The sequence below is a fragment of the Lithobates pipiens genome, unplaced genomic scaffold (assembly GCF_037356315.1).
Source record: "Lithobates pipiens isolate NorthernLeopardFrog02 unplaced genomic scaffold, aLitPip1_a1.2 Scaffold_30, whole genome shotgun sequence".
In the NCBI taxonomy this organism is placed as follows: Eukaryota; Metazoa; Chordata; class Amphibia; order Anura; family Ranidae; genus Lithobates; species Lithobates pipiens.
This window is the reverse complement of record NW_027507791.1, coordinates 125,803,202-125,825,545: the sequence shown is the minus strand read 5'-3', so window position 1 is coordinate 125,825,545 and position 22,344 is coordinate 125,803,202. Positions and strand designations below refer to the sequence as shown.

Here is a 22,344-nt window from a genome sequence, read left to right as displayed (position 1 = left end):
TGGTCCGCATAAGGGAGGGTGACGAATGGAAGACAGCTTTTCACACCCGATTCGGACATTTCGAATACCTAGTTATGCCTTTTGGGCTCTGCAATGCCCCTGCCACCTTCCAGCATTTTATAAATGACATCTTCAGAGACTTCCTGGACCTATTCGTCATCATCTACCTGGATGACATTTTGATCTTTTCTGCCTCCATCAGTAGCCATCGTCAACATGTCAAGTGTGTGTTAGAGCGACTCCGTCAGCATGGCCTTTATGCAAAACCTGAGAAATGTGAATTTGAACAACAGAGCATACAGTTTCTGGGACTAATCATTTCTGTTGAGGGCATTAAAATGGACCCTCAAAAAATTTCCGCTATCCTTGAGTGGCCTGCTCCTGTGGACAAAAAGGGGGTTCAGCGGTTTGTGGGCTTTTCGAACTTTTATCGGAAATTTATTAAAGGATTCTCAGCCATCATCTCACCTATTACCCAGCTGACCAAGCAGGGAGTTCGATTTCATTGGACTCCCGAAGCCCAAACTGCTTTTGACAACCTTAAGAGACTTTTTACCTCCGCTTCTGTACTGAAACACCCTGACCCGGCTCTCCCGTTTGTTCTGGAGGTTGATGCATCCGAAGTCGCCGTTGGGGCAGTACTCTCACAACGACAAGGTCCCAAGTCTATTCTGTTCCCTGTTGGCTTCTTTTCACGCAAGCTTTCTGCTCCTGAAAGAAACTATGATGTGGGAGACAGAGAACTATTAGCAATAAAAGCGGCTTCGGAGGAGTGGCGGTACCTTCTGGAAGGAGCAGCTCACCCGATCCTGATCTATACGGATCACAAAAACCTGGAGTACCTGAAATCTGCTAGAAGGTTGAAGCCGAGTCAAGCCAGGTGGGCGCTGTTCTTTTCCAGATTTGCCTTCCATGTCACCTACAGACCGGGTTCGAAAAATACCAAACCGGACGCATTGTCCTGCATGTTCAATGATCCCAAAGTACCTACCTCTCCGGATACTATTCTGTCGGCGGAAAACTTTCTCCTTCTTCAGGAAGATCTTTTAAGTCGGATTAAGCAAGCTTCCAGTGAAGAACCCCCCTCCTGCAAAAGCAAGGCTGCTTGCGAAAGACGGTCTGTTCTGGCTTGAGGACAAAATCCTCATTCCAGAAAATCTTCGGCCACCATACTCGAGCTCTGCCACGACCATGTACTAGCCGGCCACTTCGGTGTCTCCAAGACGTCTGACCTCGTGCAACGCACGTTCTGGTTGCAAAGGACTGCAAAAGATACGTGGAGTCTTGTACCATCTGTAATCGCAACAAGGGAAATAAGGCCAGGGCTTGGGGCCTGCTCAAACCTCTACCTGCTCCAGAGAGACCCTGGAAATGAATCTCCGTGGACTTTATTGTTGAACTCCCCCCTTCAGAAGGCCATACGACCATCTTTGTGGTAGTGGATCGGCTGTCCAAGATGGCACACTTCATCCCCTTGAAAGGAACACCATCGGCACCGGAAACTGCACAAATTTTTATCAGGGAAGTCATCAGACTTCATGGAGTTCCAGCCAACATCATATCAGATAGGGGGGTGCAGTTTACCTCTCGTTTCTGGAAAGCACTATGCAGTTCTCTTGGCATCGAGCTATCTTTTTATTCTGCATACCACCCTCAGACAAATGGGCAGACAGAGAGAACTAACCAGACTCTTGAACAGTATCTTCGCTGCTTTTCCTCCTTTTCTCAGGATGACTGGTTCTCTCTGTTGCCACTGGCCGAGTTTGCTTATAATAATTCCATCCATTCTACCATCAAGCAGACCCCGTTTTTTGCCAATTATGGTTACCACCCATCATTTCTACCTAACTCTGTTCCTGAATGTTATCACCCATCATTTCTACCTAACTCTGTTCCTGAATGTTCTGTGCCAGCTGTTCTCAAGACTGTGGATTTTTTCAGTACCAACATTAAACTGTTGCAGGAAACCATGACCAGAGCACAAGCGCTAAATAAAGAGACTTTTGATAAAAACAGACGGGGGAACTGATTATGAAACCTGGAGACCAGGTTTGGCTGTCTACAGTTATTCTCCGACTCGCTTGCCCTTCAAAGAAATTGGGCCCTAAGTTTCTGGGTCCCTTCACAGTCAAGAGGAGAATCAATGAGGTGGCCTACGAACTGGAACTGCCAGAATCACTTCGGGTACACCCCGTTTTTCATGTTTCTCTTCTGAAACCCGCCATCTCTAATCCTTTCCCACGACGAGCCACAGATCCCCCTGCTCCTATTTTGGTCAATGATGAAGAGAAGTTCGAAGTGGAGGCAATAATGGATTGCAGGAAGAGAAATAACTGTGTCCAATTTCTCATTAAATGGAAGGGGTACGGTTCCGAGGAAAATTCATGGGAGCCTGAAAGCAACATACATGCCAAGCATCTGATACAAGCCTTCAAGAGATCCCATCCTGAGAAAATGGCCCGGTTGGGCATCCAGAGGCTGCCCCTTGGGAGGGGGCAATGTCAGGAAAGGCTTGCTGGGGACAGTGGTCCGTCACCTGTCTGTGCGTGCCTGCGGGTGCCTGGTGCTCGTGTTCGCGGTTGCGCGCGATCGTGGTCGCGCGCGTTCGCGTGCGGGCGTGCGCATTCGCGTGCGCGCGCACGGTTACCGGCGCCGGGCGGGCTATTTAAACTCAGTTCTCCCTTCAGATCTTGCTGCTTGATCTACAGCGTTCCTGAGACTATTACCTGAATCTGATCTGTTTGTGTATTGACCCGGCCTGACCTGTGACCTTCCCTGCCTTCTGCCTGCCTCTGACCTCCGGCTTGTCTACGACTCTGCACCTGTCTCATCCTCTGGTCCATCCATGCTCATCCATTACCGACCCGGCCTGTTCCACGTTCCTGCCTCTGCCTGCTGCATCTGCTCCTGTACTGACTGTCTTGTTTGACCCGGCTTGCCTGACTCTTCTGCGTGCCTGTCCCTGAGTGATCCACCTGTTCCTGTTGGTCTCCTGCTGTCTACTGGTTCCTGTCCGCTGCCACTGGGGCCTGCTTGTCCAGCTACCGTTCCTGAAGTCAGCCTGATCCATCCTCCGGCTGTTGATCCTGCCAGGCACTCGTGCTACCGTTGACTCCCGTGCCTCCTGTCACCATCACCAGGGGCCGTGAGTCGGGGACGCAAGAGAGGTCTCCTTCTGCATTCCGGGCTCACCACTAGGTACGTGACAGACGGATGATAGGTCCATGCAGAGTGGGCATGGACACAGTCCACTCTACTCTATGGGTCCTCTGATTTGATCCACCCAGACAGAAGGGGAATGATCCCTTCTGTTTTTTGTTTTTTTAACCGAATTAGATTGGAGGTAGGCGGGTGTAAATGGACACAAATCTGTTTACATCTGCCGTGTCATAGAGGTGAAAGGAAGGTCCGATTGGGTCGGAACGATTGTGTGAAAGGAGCCTTTCACGCTAATGCAGCGCAGTGCACCTGTGTCTTTCCGGCAGGTTAGCTACACTTTGCCAGAAACGTCTATTATATCCTGCAGATGTGGTGCACTTTCTGAAAGCTCACCAAACCCGCAGGTAATAAAAGAAGTCTATGCCTCAGTGCAGGTAACCTGAAGGTGCACTGCACCTGCGGGTCAGCTTGAAAGCAGCCCAGTAACCACTGTGAAGATATGCCCATATATACACTGTAATTTTAGTAATAAACTGACCTTTAATAACAGTCTTCCATTCAGGTATCGCCTGCTGTTGCTGTCCCAGTCAGAGTGCATTTGGTATCACTCTGCATGTGGCAAGAGACGGCGCTATACAGGAAGCATCAGCTTATACAGCCCTGCTCCACAGCCGCTTGCTTTGCCGGCTTCATTAACAACACAGATGCTCTGGGATGGTGGGTTGGCAACCCATGATCTGGGCTTGCCAATCTGCCATCCCACAGAAGGAGATCGCGGGCCACATCAGAGGGCTCCGCGGGCCACATGTGGCCACCGGGCCACTGGTTGGGCACCCCTGCTTTAGAAAAACTCTTAGTTTACATACAGCTTCTGCTCCTCCCTACCATAGACAGGGTGATCGGGAGTGAAAGCAAGTAATATATCATCAGTTGGTGGAGCATCAGTTGGTATTAATATCAGTAATACAAACATGATAAACATTCTCTTTCCCATTCTTCAAAAAGTGTTTTTAGTTTTGTTCATGTTTCCATTGGAGAGATGTCCTCTGACTTCCTGTCCCTGTGACATCCATCATTAGAACAGGAAATAATGAAACGTCTACCCAATGAGGACACAAACAGTAATATATACATGACAAAGGTTTTAACCTTTCCTCAGGGAATCTAAATCAAACATGTTTTGGCTGCAGTTGGGCTTCAAAAAGATAAGAATGTATAATAAAGCTGATTTATACTGTATGTCAAGGATATGCAATTAGTGGACCTCCAGCTGTTGCAGAACTACAAGTCCCATGAGGCATAGCAAGACTCTGACAGCCACAAGCATGACACCCAGAGGCAGAGGCATGATGGGACTTGTAGTTTTGCAACAGCTGGAGGTCCGCTAATTGCATATCCCTGCTGTATGTGTTGGAAGAAGAAGGATTTTCTTTCTTACCATAGCATCCTTTTCTTACTGTCCACTAGAAAAAAATATCAGTTGTAGACTTTGAAAGGTTGTTATGAATAAAAACGTCAGTTTTCTTTCCTACTGTTTTTATGAACCAGCCTTGGTACAAATGACGCTTTGTGGAGATTGTGTGTATTACTTTGCTGGCTCTCACCCCAGAGATGTAACAATGGTCAGCACTAAACATTGCTTAGTGGCTGCCTACCTGAAGCTTAAATGGCCCTCATGCAGTCGCTGACTGCAGTGAATTGTCTGGGAAGGACTCGTGTATGCATATCTGTGGACCAGTCAGAGAAATCTTGAAAAGCATTCACTCTACTGCATTATGATTCTGAGGACAAAATAATCAGCATTCAAAATATTTTACAGCTCTAAGGGGGATTATTTAGGAGGGACGGAAGGGAGGAGGAATGGGGGGAAAACACCACACACAGTCAACAACAACAAGAACATATGTTGAAGGTAATAAGATACACGGCTTTATGGGTGTCGGGAGAGAGAAGAACGGAGTGTGTTTGTACAACTTTAATGACGCGGTACTGTTCAGTGAGCATATATTTGAGATATATTATATGTCTAAGAAGGAAAAATGGTGTCCTCTAAGGGTTTGTGTAAGTAAATAGTAAAAAGTTTAACCCCTTTGCCAGTAAGAAGAGCTGCATTGCACCAACTACAATAAAACTAGACTAGACTGGCACAGCTACCCTCCACTAACAGACCCGCAGCAACAGACTAATGAGCACTGCCTTTGCCCCTACCTCCTTTTTTCTTAATTAGTCGAGCTGCTCGTTAGAAGCAGTCATGTGACTAAATGTGTCAGAGAATAGAATCATTATTATGATTTATTAGGGCAACAAATATTTTATAGCCCCTCTGTGACACCAATGGAACACAGCGATTTGTGTTCTTACTGGGTAAAGGTGTACACACAATTGTATACAGGCAAAGTCCGTGAAGGACAAACAACATTAACCCTTCACTTCTACATGCGTAAGTTATTGTGTGACTTAAAAAAGAACTCCATTAAGCACTTGTTTTACCCCAAGCCATTTTTTTTTAAATACAATAATTTTTGTGCAAATTAATATTTTTATTGGGGTTCCCTCTAACAACCACATACAGACCAAAAATAATAAGGCGCTATGTGTGACCTCCATTTTAGCATTACTCCCACTGGGTTACAGATCTTACAACAGAAACGGTTGAGAAAATGTAAATACTCTGATAAAGGACACCTGCTCATTTTGGTATTTGCAGCCCTCTAAGGTTCACAAATTGTGCAAATGTGAATAGATTGTACTGAAAGTGTATGTAAGCCAAACATTTCATATTCCTGATATGTGCCTGCTGTACTCTTATGAGAAAGTATCCCGTTCTCTTCGTATTGCTTACTTTGTCTGAAATCCTGCCCTGGCAGTCCCTCTACATTCCTATTAAAAACTGACCACACTAAGCAGGAGAATAAACTGTGGTCAGTTCTCTAGCTGTCACTTGGAAGCCCAGTATGCTGCTGCTTCTCTTCCCCCCAGAGCTCTTATGCAGCTGAGAACAGAGGGATGTGATCATTTATAAAAAGTCAAAAGTGTATGTATAATGTTTTTTTTATATCTATAAACAAATATTTTGCCTTTAATTTCTATTTTAAACTGAATGGGTTGTTTTACAAGGTGATCGTTTACAATCACTTTAACAAGCTAAAATTTAAATCATAAAAACAATAAAAATAGTTTTGTCCTTTGTTCTCTGAAAATTCATAAAACATACATATGGGCATAACCCACTTTGTGTACCCTCACTTTATGTACACTCGCAAGTACGGACTCTATGGGAAATCTTGGTCAGCTTGACATGGCACTACTCCTGGTTTTTAACATTGCCGTCTATGGGAAATCTTGGTTAGCTTGACAAGTCACTGCTCCTGAACCATAAGTGACATGGAGACCAAACTGAGGGAGCTCCGAGAGGGGATCCAGGCCTATAACATATCCGATTTTGGGGTCAGCCAGCTTGCCTAGGTAATCAGTTATGCTTGTAAATGACTATTGCAATGCAGTACATGCATTGAGAAATGAAAAAAGGTATTGCTTCACTTTAAGTATATTTTAGTTTTACATATATTTTCTGGTCCCATTGTGTACTTAAAAGTGGGGTATGCCTGATTAAGGGAGTTTATACAATCTAAACCAGCCTTTCTCAACCTTTTTACCCCAAAGGAACCCCAAAAATTGTTTTTGTGTCTCAGAGAATCTTTACTAAAACCACTTCATTGGGGGTCAACATAAAAAAAGCCCTTTCCTTGCTGGTCGGTAGGAAGAATACAACCCTTGCAGTGGTGGTCGGGTGGCCACTCATACAAAAAGCTAAAAACATAATCTGTGTCATATATTCCGACTTTGCTAATTGACTTTGGACTTGGAACTCTGCAGGCACCAATAAAGGAGAGAAAATCAGTACATCCAATGAGTTTCCAAGTCTGGTGCTTTTAGCCACCTTGGCACCAACTAGCCCTATTAAATCTAGGTAGCTGTAGCAGACTACAGTGGGCTAACCAGTGGGAATTGGGTTAGATCTCTGATACAATACAATATTCTCTTTTTATTTTCTGGGATAGTTTTGCTATACCACAGATTGTTGTACTTACCATATCCACCTTTGTGTTTCTAATGTAAAAATATACCCTGCTGATGACCATGGCATTATTTATGTTTTTAGGGTTAATGCTAATTGGGTTGTATCATCTGCTTCTCATGCAACAAAGCGATGTTGGCATGTGTGCACTGAATAGGGGCACTAAAACTGCCTTTGCCCAAGTAATAGAGCAAGAGATAAATAGATAGGGTAAAAGAGTCAAAATTCCTAATTTTAGTTCATGCAGCATAGTCCATTGTGGAAGCCTTTAGTGAACATATATAAGATTAGGCAATAGAAGAAAACATAAAATTGAGTGTGCTTGGATATAATATAGAAATTATATGCATACCAAAATACGGCTAGTAGATCACATCTACTCAGACTGATCACTTCGTATGAATAATTGGATCCTGCCTGACTACTCATCAGTTTAAGTCCTTCTCTTGCACTCTGTCTCACCTGTGGTTCACTCATAATCTCTGGCATCTCATCTGTCTGCAGTATGTCTGCCTTGATAGTATCAAGAGCACTTAGGATCCAGCCGTGCTGCCTCCGTATCTGCTTCTGTAGCTCCTTCCATTGAGCAGTAATCATCTGCACCATCTCCTGGAAACCTGTTTCAAAATGATACAACATGCTGAGTGCAAGAAAAATACTCAGGATAAATCAGCAAAGCACTAAATATGTGTACACGAGAAAGGGCACAGTGTACATGTCTTTGGTACGGCTTGAAGCAGTGAGCTGCTTTCTGTCAAATACAATATGCATGCTTTGTGTTGGTGTCTTGTGCTGCATTCTGCAAGGCTCATAGGCTCTAAATATCATGATCATATGGGGGATATTTAGTAAGGTAAATGCAATTAAAAAGTGGTGTTTACCTTGAATGGCTATTTACTGCAAACAGCTGTGACCACTTAGTGAGCATCTGCAGCAACGCCAAAATTGTTAGCACCATCACAAAGGTGGAGGACACTTTAACCTCTAGCGAGGCATACAGCTGGCGCTTTTTCCCTGACACACTCCATTAAGAATGTTGTAAATCAGTTGTAAATAACTACCTGTGACAAAATGCGTTGGCTTATATAGGAAGCCAGAACCGCATCGCTTTCTGCCAACTCCGCCACAGGAAAGCAAAAGAGTGCCCTCTGGACGCTTGAAGGTAAATGGCAATAGGTATGTATTATTTAGACACTAGCAGGAGGCTGAAGGACCAGTGCCAGTGCCACTTCTGTTTGGTGCTGGCTGCAGTGGAATGAATCACAGTCATAAGGGGGGTTTAAAAGGGCTGTCTAGTTATCTTTCACAATCCCTGAAGCAAATTCACTTTTATTTTTATTTTCTTATTATTTATGCTCTTCCATATATCCAATGTCATTGGCTTCTGAGGGCAATAGACAATTATTCCTTTAGATATTTTTACAAATTAACCACCATTATTATTGTAAGTATTTCAGAGATGGCCCTAAGACCAAAGCTCATTCATATGTGTGTTCACCTCCATACAGCGTGAAGAGCCTTTTGTTTGTTTACTGTCCTAGCACTGAGCTGCATGCAGGCAGCCCATATTAGGGAATGGACATGCATCAGCTGTACGGGCTCACCAGAAAAGCCGAATTTGACATGTACACAAGGACAGGTGCATAAGCCCTGATACAGAGCCTATGTATCTTGCCCATGCACCCATCCCTGCATACCTGTCAAACTCAACTGTGCAGGTGAGTTCATACTGCTGATATGTGTCCATTCACTTATATGGGCTGCCTGCATTTAGACAGAAAAATAAACAAATTAGTTTTTACCATGCATGGGGCTGAACATCTATGTGAATGAGCCCTTAACCTCACTGTAGTTTGGTGGGTTACCCTAGGTGCTCCAACATATTCCCATATGAAAAAAAACATATTCATAAATGATCTCTAATCTGTTGGTGGGTACTTATATTACTATAGTTGAGCAGTTAGACTGGAAGGAAATACAGCGACAAATGGACTTAATGGAACAGTTTATGTTCAACTGTTTACAAAAAAATATTTTTTTATCTTGGACAGAGTGGGTAAGGGTTGCAGTGCTTTTATTAGCAGTCTGTGTGCCCACTTCCTTTCTCAATGTCCGGAAAGGAAGTTATAGGAGATCTCTCCATTTGGGACATGGGCATTATCAATCACTTTTTCAATAAAATGGGTCAGGTTAAAACCTTTGTCAGGTTATTATCACTCTTTGTGACTTCCCGTGACAGTGAAAATTGCACCTATCATTTCCTGTCCTGAAGTAAGATAAAGTCTCCCCAATACGGGGAAATTTGTGCTTGCAAATTTCCTAACCACAAGAACACTGATCATAGGAAACCAAATTTGGGGGAGATTTTGGGGAGATTTACTAAAGCTGCTGCACTCCGAATCTGCTGCAAATGTGCATAGTAACCAATCAGCTTCTAACTTCAGCTTGTTCAATTAAGCTTTGACAATAAAACCTAAAAGCTGATTGGTTATTATGCACAGCTGTCCCAGATTCTGTGTGCAACAGTTTTAGCAAATCTCCCCCCTTACTTTCCTTGTTCACTTTTCAATGAATGAGGGTATAGAGTTTCTTTTGTGTAATCACAGCCTTATCACTAGGGATAGTATGCTATAAAGACCACTCGGACTGTACAAGTATGTCAATTGTCTGTGTATTTTTGGGGTGCATTCTCTAAATCACACACAATTCCAGTAGTCTTCATCTGTCATGTTCAGTGCAACCCAAAAATAAATGACCTGTTTGGTCATAAATATTTATTTAGAGGCTCATTTAAGAATGTAGTGTAATGAGGAATGATGATCTGAAAACCAATCAGATTTCACCCTCAGCAGTCAAAACAATGAACAGATGAAATCAGTTCTGCACAATCCTAGAAAATCCTACATAAAGAGCAAACTGGTTCAATCAATACCATCATTGAATCACTTAGATTATAAAACAAAAAAGACACAACTCTAACTGCCCCAAATGATCAAAGATAATAAACTTCAATATAATTTTCCACACACCATCACTCGTGGACAGCACATTAAATCACTGATGAACTGGAATAACACTCACTGAAATCATAAGACCAATTGTCACAGCAGGTTTTATTACAGCAATAGATGGAGTTTATGTATCACTTTCCAACTGTCAGGACCGACTTCCCTCCAAGCACCCATCGGGTGACAAAAATACAACTATCACTAAGAATAAGTCCAGGTGTTTATTGTCCACCCGCAGGCTGGGATTCAATCTGTTCTCTTTGCTATATCACTGTAATAATGTCCTGCGTACAGCGGGATTCACTTGACTGATACACTGTAGGTCTCTGTAGAAAGACAGAGCCTCATAACTTTCATGAAGGAAGTTATTACAGAAACACACCACATATCTTAGATCAGACATTCACAACTAGGGTTCCTCCAGTGGTTGTTAGAGCAGTGGTGGATTGACCTCTCACATGATGATGCCTGCATAGTGTTGGGGCCAATGTCACTTTGCAGAGCAAATTGCGTGGCAACTTTACAGCCTCTTCTCCTGTTTTACAGATAAGTTACCACTAACGGGAATGTCCTTTTAAGCGGTTTGTAAGAGATGGATTCTTCCCACTCACCTTAAGTGTAAGGGGATTCTTCACGGTAACGGCCAATGTAAGGAGACACTTCTTTAGAGACCATCTATGTAAAGCGACACTACATTGACAATCAAAGTAAGTATGTCTACCTTCATTTCTTTTCTTCCCATTATTATATTGATTCATTTTAATTTCATAAATATTGTTGAAAAAAATATTGTCATAGAAAGCATGAGGTTGTTAAAAAATTTATCCATGTGGGTGTCAAATACTCTGGGTATGCCGCTCTACTCATTCGTATGTTTATTATTATACCTACATCTTATTAATCAGGTTAATGTGCTTTAAGTTGTAGATACAATTATTTTAAGCAGGGGCTCCTGGGGACCTAAACATTTATTCATGAGTTTCTTCAGGGTAAAAAGATTTAAGAAAGGCTGACATAAATGGAATTCCAACCTTCAAGAGATCAAGAGAAGTGACTGTAAATTCTTGAACAGGTACCCAGCTACAAGAGGGTTTATCTCTATGATTAATGCTGTTCATTAGCAATGCTGGATAGGTGATCCCGAGGACCAGCCAGCGGGGAACACACTTTAAGGAGAGCTGATCCTCACTGGCTCTAAGTCTGAGAACTGGGCGATCACACGACTGCTGATCACTCTGTTCTTGGCCAGCTCTGAGCAGATAGCAATGACTATTATTCATCAATCACTGCACTGCCCTTCCAATGCTCACTGGAGTGGTGGTAGGCTGGGAAGTTGGCAGGAGTGGCTAGCTCTCAGCCTCTCAGTGGCACGCTGAGAGGCTGAGCCAGCTGCTAGTCAGGATCCCAACAATATAGTCAAGATATATGGAATGACTCACAGGAGCAAAAGTAAGTGCATCCATGTGAACCAGATGAGAAGTATGGCAAAAAAAAGCTTTGGTCATACTTCTCTTTTAATCTCTTGCTGAAATGTGAAACCTTTTATTGAGAGAAGTAAGATATTGTTCATTGTTCATATTGTTCATCTGATAGATATTGGAGACACAGATTATTGCAGCTCTGTATTCATTAATACATCATAGCAGAGAATTCTTAGAACAGAAGCTATTCACATGTCTCATTCTATTGCTTATGCCAAAATTTAGAGGATTATTGCTCATTTCAGGACAGTGGACAGAGCCATGCAAATTATTCCTTTAAGTCCCATCAGCCAGATGCACATCCAGAACCACTAGTGCAGTGCAAATATAGCCTAGTATTATAAAGCTATTTAATATAAACTTCATACAGCTGTTTCAGGTTGTAATTTTTTACCATTAATTAAAATTGCTCAAGTTATGCATCAGGCATTCTCAACTCATTGGTATCAGTGAAAAGGTTTTGCATTATTTGGCATCAATTATTTTTTACCATGACCATCACATCCTATTCTTGAAAAAAATTCCCTTTTACTTGGTTACTAAAATACCCCCCCCCCCCCAAAAAAAAAAAAACACTCAAAAAATGTACTACTACTACCTGCAGCCATCTTCCCTTCTGCTACTGCATTTTTTATCTATGTTAAATAAATGCTTTAATAATACATTTCCTCTTTTTCTCTACCACCAGGGCATCTAACTGTTACAGCCTATTTAACACCCTCCAATAGATAAACAGCAATTCAGAAATTGATAGTCAACCCTCCTTAAAAAAAATTGCTTTGTTTCCTTTGTTTCTGTTTTTAGTTCATCCTTATCATGATCAGACATCTTTGCCTTTCTCCTTGTACTCTGCTCTTCTTCTTCCTCATCTTCCTCAAACATCACAGGTTATTCCATGTCTGCCTCAGTTTCTCTTCCAGGAGCGACTTTCCCTTCCAGGACATATTTTCGCTTCTGTTCTTCCACTTTGGGTTTATTCTCTGTTTGATGTTTTTCTTCTTTTCTTTGGGGGCACTGTGCATATTAATGCCCTGATTCTTGGCATAAGTTGTATGTTTTAACCTTGGTGCATTCTCTGGAAACATGACCTTCCTTGCTGCAATTAATATGCCCCACTTCCTGGCATTCCTTTTCTTATGTCTATAATTCTTGCAATTCCTGCAGAAAATACCCATGTCATCCCAAATCACATAATTTTTATTTGTCCCCATTGATCTTCTCCAACTTGAACCCAGCTGGGGGGGAATCGTCTTAATATTGTACAACAAACTAATGCTTACCAGTTTGTATGCTAAGCTCAATGTGCTCAATGTGCTCAGCTACCATTTGAGCAAAACACTTTAAAAAAAAAGGGCAATTTCCTCTCTTGGCACATAGGGTGAGTACATTTTTACCACCAGAACAATTTTTTCCTTATAATGCAGAATAATCTTTACTCCTTCCAAATACTTGACAACTCTTTTTAACCATGGAAAGAAAGTCTTTATAAATTCATTCTGCAAGCAGGCACAAGTGAGCAGCTATGGAGCTGTAGCATGAAAATATATGGCTAGGATTGAATAAGATGGCTTGGTTGAAAATAAACATAAAATATTATAATTGGCATAATTGGTTGCTCTACAGTATATACAAATTCATGGATGTAAAAGAGGAACTGCAGTCTGCTCACATAATTTGTCATAAAAACATCTTTGCCGTTCTGAAGCTTCCCTCTAACCACTTTGCATATTATTTTATATATATTGTGATTCTGTACTTGCGAAATATGCTGCAGAAATCTCCCTCCACTAAGTCTGGCTGCAGCCATTTTAACTGTGGGCAGCTGAAGCTGCTGCCTGTTCACTTCCTGGATTTACACAGACACACAGAGGCACAGCTCCAGCTCTGCAGCCCTGCTGCTCTCATTGGCCCTCTTATGACTCATCCCCCCTCCCTTCCTGGCAAACGCTCAGGAGACTGAGAGAGAGTTGTGCATTATGTCATAAGCCTAGGCTTGTTACTAGACAAAAAAACAGGAAGTGGGCGGTATAAGGTATTTACTGGCAGAAAAAAAATGTTTTACTATCCAAAGTTAAAACAACAAGGGCAGAAGATTTAATAGATGTAAAGTTGAAAAAATGACTGAAGGTCTGCTTTTGCCATGATTGCATGTATACTTTAAAAAAGCCTATAGTTTTTGTTATGTAGAAGATGCCATTTAAAAAATAATAGAGTACTGAGTGTTCATGATCTGAACTGGGATTACACCAATGCCTAACAGAAGAGTGACCATGACCCAGGAGAAAATCACAGTTATTTAAAATAAAGGCCTTAGGATACGGCAGGTGGGTGACTATAGAGCTATGCATAACAGAAGGAGCAATGTGTGTATATAACAATTTCTGTCACTGTAAGCGAAGGTCTCCGTGTTAATGTAAATATTAATAATACATCAAAAGTCAGCTTGTTATTTACTGACACACAGTATGATACTCATCGTCACTGTGTGCCTTCCCTGTACCTCATTACTATTTCATGCAGAATTTCATGCTTTAGTAACAAGTCACAGCTGGGAGTCTCACTGCATACAAAGGGCAGCCTGTGCCATCTAAACCCTGTAAGATAGCCAATGACAAATACTGCCCTCTCTAGTAAGGCGGATGGAAACAGAAGAGAGGATGGTCATGGACCAATTAACCCTTTTTACTATTAATAGAATAATCCATCCCATGTAGGAGAAGTTACTGTCCTAATAGTTATTTTATATGATCAAAACGGCATTATCTCATATTTGATAAAAATCCACGATCTTTACATATTTACAATTTTTCTTTTTATTGTCTACACCCAAGATGAACTATGTAATATATTGCAGCTTATCAATCCTTAGATGTGCTGGCTGCATTCATTTTCTTTCTTCAGGCTTTTTTTTCTCTAATGATCCTGCCATTAACACACTTCCTGTTCTAAAGAGATCAGCAGCATCATTACCCTGTCCGTATAGGGCTCATGGAAGGAAATCACCTAGCTAAACGTGGAGCAGTCATATCACGTGACAATCTATGTATTTGAAGAAGCAGAGTGCCCAATCAAGGCAAATGTACTGTACATAGCAACATTTATGGTATAACAGGGTTGCCAAACCTGTAAATTTTATGACAGTTTGTAAAAATTAGGGATTATTACAGTTGTCAGTAAATGTATGTTTGAGAAATTTGATGTCAGTAAAAATCAGTCCTTTTTTTCAGGCAGGTTAGTGTTGGCTCAGCAAGTGTAAGAAAGAACCCCTTGACAGTTTGATGCAGCACCAGCAGCCACTTAGCCAGAGTTTGGATCCAGTTGGGATTATTTTTAAAAAGAAGCAGGCCGGAGCCGGCGGCAGAAGGAGCAGGCAGGCGGATCCTGCTCCTCTAGCTCCGACTGCAGAGTGATCTCAACTGTGTTCTGCCTGCTGCCTCTCTGCATAGATAGGTAGATGGAACCCAATGTTTGTCTGGTGGTAACAGCTCCTGAAGCCTGTGCTCACAGTCCCACGTGTCCTCCAGTTACACTATACCAGTGATGGCGAACCTTGGCACCCCAGATGTTTTGGAACTACATTTCCCATGATGTTCAACTACACTGCAGGGTGCATGAGCATCATGGGAAATGTAGTTCCAAAACATCTAGGGTGCCAAGGTTCGCCATCACTGCACTATACACTCCTCCTGAGTAACCTATCCTGCTCATCTGCAGCCACAGTTCTCTATCAGGTACTCTCAAGGAGAGAGATTTGGAGTTGGGAGTAGAGCACTGTACTGGAGGAGGGGCTAATTTAGGGGAAAAGGGTGCACCATGTACTCTGTACACAGTACAACTCTAAAAAATACACACTGCATGCAGTGCATTCTTGAAACCTGCACTCTGTATTTAGCGCATACCTGAACCCTGCATTCTGTGCTTAAAGTGGATGTAAACCCAATGTCATCCTTTCTAAACTACTGCCATAGGGGTTATCTATAAGGATATACATGCCTCCTGCATGTATCCCTACCTGTCAAATGTCTCCCCTCTGTCTGTTATGAGAACCATAAAACTGCAGATTCTGTGGGTGGGTCTGTTGTCTGGAGCTCGGTGGGTGGAGTCAATATGCATTTTTCCTGTATATTTCTTACACTGAACTTCTGCTATGATCTCTAACATCCAGTGAAAAGACAGGAAAGTAACCACATGACTTCAGCATGCCCAATTATGCTGAGGTGTGGAACAGCCAATCCTGGCAGAGCAGCAGAAGAAAGGAGTGGGAGGGAATGAAAAAATAATACATGTCTCTTAGGCTAGTGCGTGAGATATGTAAATCACCTGTCACTCACAGCAAGGGGGGAGGATTTGACAAAGTTTTTCTCTGTTTGTCAAGATTTATCTGACTGAACAATAAAAGAGGATTGCTCAGAGCTGGATTAACACTTTGTGGCAAGACTGGGCTCAAATGATATGAAATCTTATACTCTACATTATGACATAAAAAAAAAAAAGAAAGAAAATGTGGGTTTACATCCACTTTAACACACACACCTGGTATTTAATTCCTCTTTAAGACTCTCCAACTGTTAGTGCAAGAAGTGATACTGCTGCCTCCTGAATTTGAGTTTAAACTTCCATTGAAATACTGTGTCACAACCGCAAGCCTTTTGTCCTGTGGATGCTGCCCAGTCCCATTGAGCTCAACAGGCAAGTTTGACAGGTGAAGCTGCCTTTGAAACTTGACATATTCAGTTAAAATTGGCCCCCAATGAAGCTAAGTATTGAGGCAATGAAAATGTGTACTCACCCAAATAGCTGCTGTATTCAATTAGAGGTAGGTGGTCAGGGAGCGGTTCTGTTTAATCATTCTCTTTTAGGCCACTCTCACTATTAGATACAATCTGGTCATGCCCATTGCTCACTTTTGCAAGCATGCATAACAGAACTTGTTGTGAAGATGGATGGAGTCAAATACATGGCAATCTTAAAAGAAAACCTGCTAGTCTGCAAAAGACTTGAGACTGGGGGGGGTTTAACCCTCCAGCAGGACAACAACCCTAAACATACAGCCAAAGCTACAATGGAATAGTTTAGATCAAAGCATATTTGTGTTTTAGAATGGCCCAGTCAAAGTCCAGACCTAAATCCAATTGAGAGTCTGTGGCAAGACTTGAAAATTGCTGTTCACAAACTCTTTCCATCCAATCTGACAGAGCTTGAGCTAAGAAGAATGGGCAAAAATGTCACTGTCTAGATGTACAAAGCTGGTAGAGACATCCCCAAAAAGACTTGCAGCTGAAATTGCAGCAAAAGGTGATTCTACAAACTATTGGCTCAGGGGGGCTGAATACAAATGCACCCCACACTTTTCACATATTTATTTGTAAAAAAATTGAAAACCATTTATCATTTTCCTTCCATTTCACAATTATGTGCCACTTTGTGTTGGTCTATCACATAAAATCCCAATAAAATACATTTACATTTTTTGGTTGTAACATGACAAAATGTGGAGGCACTGTACCTGTTATGGGTATTATCAGTGTTTACAGAGTGTCTTTATACTGTTTAAATATCGATTGTTTTAGTTTCTAATTGGAGTTCTGTCATTTGTTCAGGCTGTCAGTAAACCAGAACACAATGATTCCTGCTTCTCTGCCCAATCATCTATTAAGAGTTCTGTTCTCAGGCAAGGTTCCACTCACACTGAAGCGAACTATACCGGACCATAAGTGAGCTGTACCAGAGCATAAGTGAGCTGTACCAGACCATACGTGAGCTGTAGCAGACCATACCTGAGCTGTACCAGACCATACGTGAGCTGTACCAGACCATACGTGAGCTGTATCAGACCACAAGTAAACTGCAGCAGACCATAAGTGAACTGCACCTGAGACCACCTCTTCCAACTGGCCCTGTGCATGGTGTACATAATTATTCTAATGGCATGGCTCAGAGCACACACACTACTCATAAGGGCCAGCGGGGTGAACCGTGCCCGCACTTGTGAGTGCACCCTGTGTGAGTGCATCCTTATTTGCTGTGTTGGTCTGTTAGATATACAATTTGTTATATCTGTTTGATAAAATCATAAAAATACCTGTTGGACCTTACAAAAAAAAGGCAGCTTCTAATTTCCTATAGTGAGCTGCAAAAACACAATACATGTTCTGCATTGAAATATCAAGGAGTCTTAACAGCCCTGCCCAGGTTACCATGTACAAGATGTCTCCTACTCCTATGTTATGAAAGTGGGGAGAGAGGAAGCTATTCTATAGTCCAAATTAGGATCAAGCAGCCTAGGGGTACAATGCTGCTCCTGCATACATACACTACAGTAAAAAAGTGTTGTAATCTAGGGAGAAAGATGTCTGTTAGTGGTGCGAACATCAGATGAAAATTTGACAAAAACAAAAGTCAACAAATGCCAATCTAAGTACCAGTAAATTTCAATATATTACATATTTGTTTTTGGGTTTAGATTACCCCATGCAAGCACAGTTCACTGAGATCTGATCGTAGCAATGGGATGAAACTTTTACTTTTACCCTTTAGTTACTAAAACTCACCTCTACAAATTTACTTTCTGGGAGTTAAAGTATAACACACCAGTGTGAACATCTGAACTGTAACCGCAGACAAGAAGTAAAAAAAAAAAGGTATCTGCTTCACACAGTTATTTGGCTGGGCAGCAAAAGAAAAAGAACTTAGATTTCACTGCCTGTATTGTGATGTTTAAAGCTTAATTTCTCCACAATGCCACTAGCTTCAGAGATGAATGTGGGCTTGTTTAGAATATGTAAATACTTTAGAGTGCATAAAGTAGTCTAGGTATAGGTTTCAAAGTTATCCTTTAATAAGTTCTCATTAGCATATGCTGCTTGGCCACTTCATAACGTAGTATCTATATTGTATCACATTGCAAGCTTATTTTAAAATACTTCAAATGGATACCATATTGTAACATGCCCATCTTCAAATCTGTTAGTATTGGATGGTAAAGTCAAATATTTTGTTTCATCCACAGACCTGCACTGACATCTTTATGAACAACAAATTAAGATAATGAATGCTTATCCTTGAAGCCATTACAAACATTTTTTGTTGACTTGTGCTGCAAATTATTTCCCAGAGGATTACAAAATGTATTGCACTATAAAGCAATGCATTTGATGAGATTCTCCAGCCAGTTTGTTCTAGGTAAATGCACCCCAATACTACCCACTGATTAAGCAGACTGGATTGCTGATCCCATTAGATCAATTAAGGGTTGTGGATTTCAACGTATCCTCATCGCCTCATCAGTGTGAGACAGTAGAGATTCATCAGGCCAGAGTTCTTCATTTCTCTAGGCATTGTCTAGTTTTTTTTACTTGCATAATAAAATCTAGTTGGCATGTGAAACTGTACATTCGCTCTTTCTGTACTACTGTTGTATTTTTAATTGAGCACCTCTTTTATTCTGCCCAGGGCAGCTTTAATTGGTCTTTTTGTTTCTGACCACAAGACGTCTGTTGATTGCAGCATGCCTCTTCCTAAAGCCAGAACGCAGCTAGGTGCATAGACTCATGTAGCTTAGATACTTAGATAACCAGCATGCGACTCCCACTGTTATGTAAATGCTAGCGACACCTTAACTGGACTGATATTTGGTATTAGAGCACACATGTTGAAAGAATTGTTCTCTACTCCCTAGGGAAGAGGGAATGATTTCTCATCTATCACACAGGTTTTCCAAGAGATAGTGAACACTTTTGACCTCTGCAAGTGCTCATTATTACTCGCAAAGGGACCGCAAAACGATTTGATTATTGCAAGTGATGGTAGGAATCTGTCACATCGGCTGTAAAAACTGGAGTTGTTATTCACCTTCCTTCCATATTTCAGGTCACAATGCACTCTTTTCAGGTTCAGATACCTTTCTATGTACATATGATGTTGCTCTTAGTAAAATGGAAACTCACCATCAATTACAGACAAGGAGGGAAAAATCAGCAGAATGGATTTCCTCTATTAATAAAGTTTGGGAGCCATGGCTGACAGTCAGTAATTGTGATTCATCTTTCAGAATATCGATGTAATTGTATGCTCCCTTCTCGCCCTTATAGCCAAGGCCGTGCTTAGTAAGTTGTTTTGCCTGCATAATTTCCTGAATATGTCATAATTAGGGATGGGCGAACAGAACTTTGGTTGTTCAGACGTTTGGCAAACAACAACATTATGTGGTGTTTGCGCCAAATTTCGAAAGCCGCGGAACCCCGTTAAAGTCTATGGGACACTAACATGAAAAACCTAATTTTAAATGCTTACATGCAAGGTATTGTTGTAAAAAAGTGTTTGGGGACCTGGGTCCTGACCCAGGGGACTGATGTTTTTTCAGGAGCAGTGATTTTAATAATGCTCAAAGTAAAAATGAAATATTCCTTTAAATATTGTGCCTTGGGGTGTCTATAGTATGCCTGTAAAGTGGCACAGTTTTCCAATGTTTAGAACAATACCACAGGAAAACAAATAGTGTAGCACTCTGTGAAAAGAATAAACTTAATGTGATACAAGTGAATGTGGGAAGTGAACCCAAATGTTCTCAATGTTGAAATGAGAATAAAACAGCATAAACATATGTGATGGTCCGTGCATACAGGTGATTAAATGTCCATAAAGGGTTTAAAGACAAAATAAAAAAAGTTCAAAAACTTCTTGTTGATATCTAAACAGTGAGCATGGATGTATGGCTAAAGTGAGGGGAACCACCACCGATAAACAGAAGGCTTACCAAAATGTTTGAAGAGAACCTACGTTCTATGAGTCAAACGGGCTTGCGTTGTATGGACAACAAATGTACCGTAGATGGACACATGGAATCTCCAAGATGGAGGGTGTCCTTACAGGATTATTTCATGGGATTTCATAAATGTTTCATAAATTTAGTAAGGGTGATTATAAGAGAGGAGAACAGAAAGGGCCATATAGCGTGATTCCATTTAAAATTCAAAAAGCTTTAATGTAGCTAGAAAACGTACATTTGGTAGAACAAATAAGTGCTTTCAAAAACAAATTACAGCACACACATTAAAGAATGACATTTCCTGCAGGCTAGTTAAAAACACCTGAATATATTCAAAAATACAGGGGTTTGGTCACACTATATGGTATAAAGTGCATTCCAAAACTAGCCAGAAAGGGGAAGTAATCCACCCGCCGCGCCACGAGATACCCTGTGACGCAACAGCGTCACGCACCTCAAAAGCACAGCAAATGGGCGTTCCACGTCTGACCAGTAAGGGAAAGTAGTCACCCAGTGGGAACATGAATAATATGCGTTCCAGATGGCGCAATGACACAATGCAAATTGTGACATCATATATATATTTAAAAACCAACTCACAAAGTATATTGTTATATTCAGAAACTGGATCATTTAGAAAAAACTGGAAAATAACAGATAGACACTCCTCTGTAAGGAACAAAAGGGATGCTATCTGAATAAAACATGGGTCACAATTATTTTACATATGGACAACAATAGAGAAAGGGAAGGAGTGTGACCAAAACCTAAAAACCACTGTATAATGATATTAAATATAAAATATATAAAAAATGTATGAAAAATACAGTTAAAAAGTGAAAGGCCAATAATTGATAAGTATACAACACTCTACCCTTTTAAAGAGAAGGGAAGTATCGGGTCGAATAAGTCAACCAGATCTTCCTGCAAAATCTGAAAAAGGAGATCAAAAATATTTTGTATTAAAAGTAAAAAACATGTTTGTATATACACCCATGAGGTGGACTCTCATGTAGGGTCATGTCCCTCCCCTTCAATCCATTACCAGGCCCTTTGGGTCTGGTATGAATATTAAGGGAAACCCTGAACCAAAATGAAAAAAAAATTGCGTGGGGGGTCCCCCCAAAATCCATACCAGGCTCTTCAGGTCTGGTATGGATATTAAGGGGAACCTGCGCCAAAATTTTTATTTTAAGAAATGGCGTAGGGTCCCCCCAAAATCAATACCAGACCCTTTTTCAAGCACGCGACCTGGCAGGCCGCAGGAAAAGAGGGGGGACGAGAGAGTGCCCCCCCTTCTGAACCTTACCAGGCTGCATGCCCTCAACATAGGGAGGATGCTTTGAAGTTGCTCCCAAAGCACCTTGTCCTCATGCTGATGGGGACAAGGTCCTTGTCCCCGCAACCCTTGCCCGGCAGTTGTGGGGGTCTGCAGGCGGGGGGCTTATCGGAATCTGGAAGCCCCCTTTAACAAGAGGACACTTAGATCCTGGCCCCCCCTATTTGAATTGGTAACGGGTACATTGTACCCCTACCAATTCATGAAACAAGTGTCAAAAATAGTAAGAATGACAGGAGACACTTTGCGACAAGTCCTTTATTAAAAAATTAAAAAATAAAAATGTCCCACGATGTAAATCCATATCACGCTGCCCAACGTAAATTTTTACAATTTTTGACACTTTTTTTGTGAATTGGTAGGGGTACAATGTACCCATTACCAATTCACGTGGGGGGCCAGGATCTGGGGGCTTCCTTGTTAAAGGGGGCTTCCAGATTCTGATAAGCCCCCCACTCACAGACCCCCACAACCACCGGGCAAGGGTTGTGGGGATGAGGCCCTTGTCCCCA

At 41.7% G+C, this 22,344-nt stretch overlaps 1 protein-coding gene across 1 annotated transcript in view; it reads right to left on the bottom strand.

Annotated features, from left to right (window-relative positions):
* Nucleotides 1–22,344, bottom strand: part of AKAP6 (A-kinase anchoring protein 6) — a 427,520-nt gene that overhangs the window by 185,553 nt on the left and 219,623 nt on the right. The window contains exon 7 of the mRNA XM_077464820.1: nt 7,700–7,854. Within this exon, the coding sequence (XP_077320946.1) occupies nt 7,700–7,854 (155 nt within the window). The remainder of the gene's footprint in view (nt 1–7,699; nt 7,855–22,344) is intronic.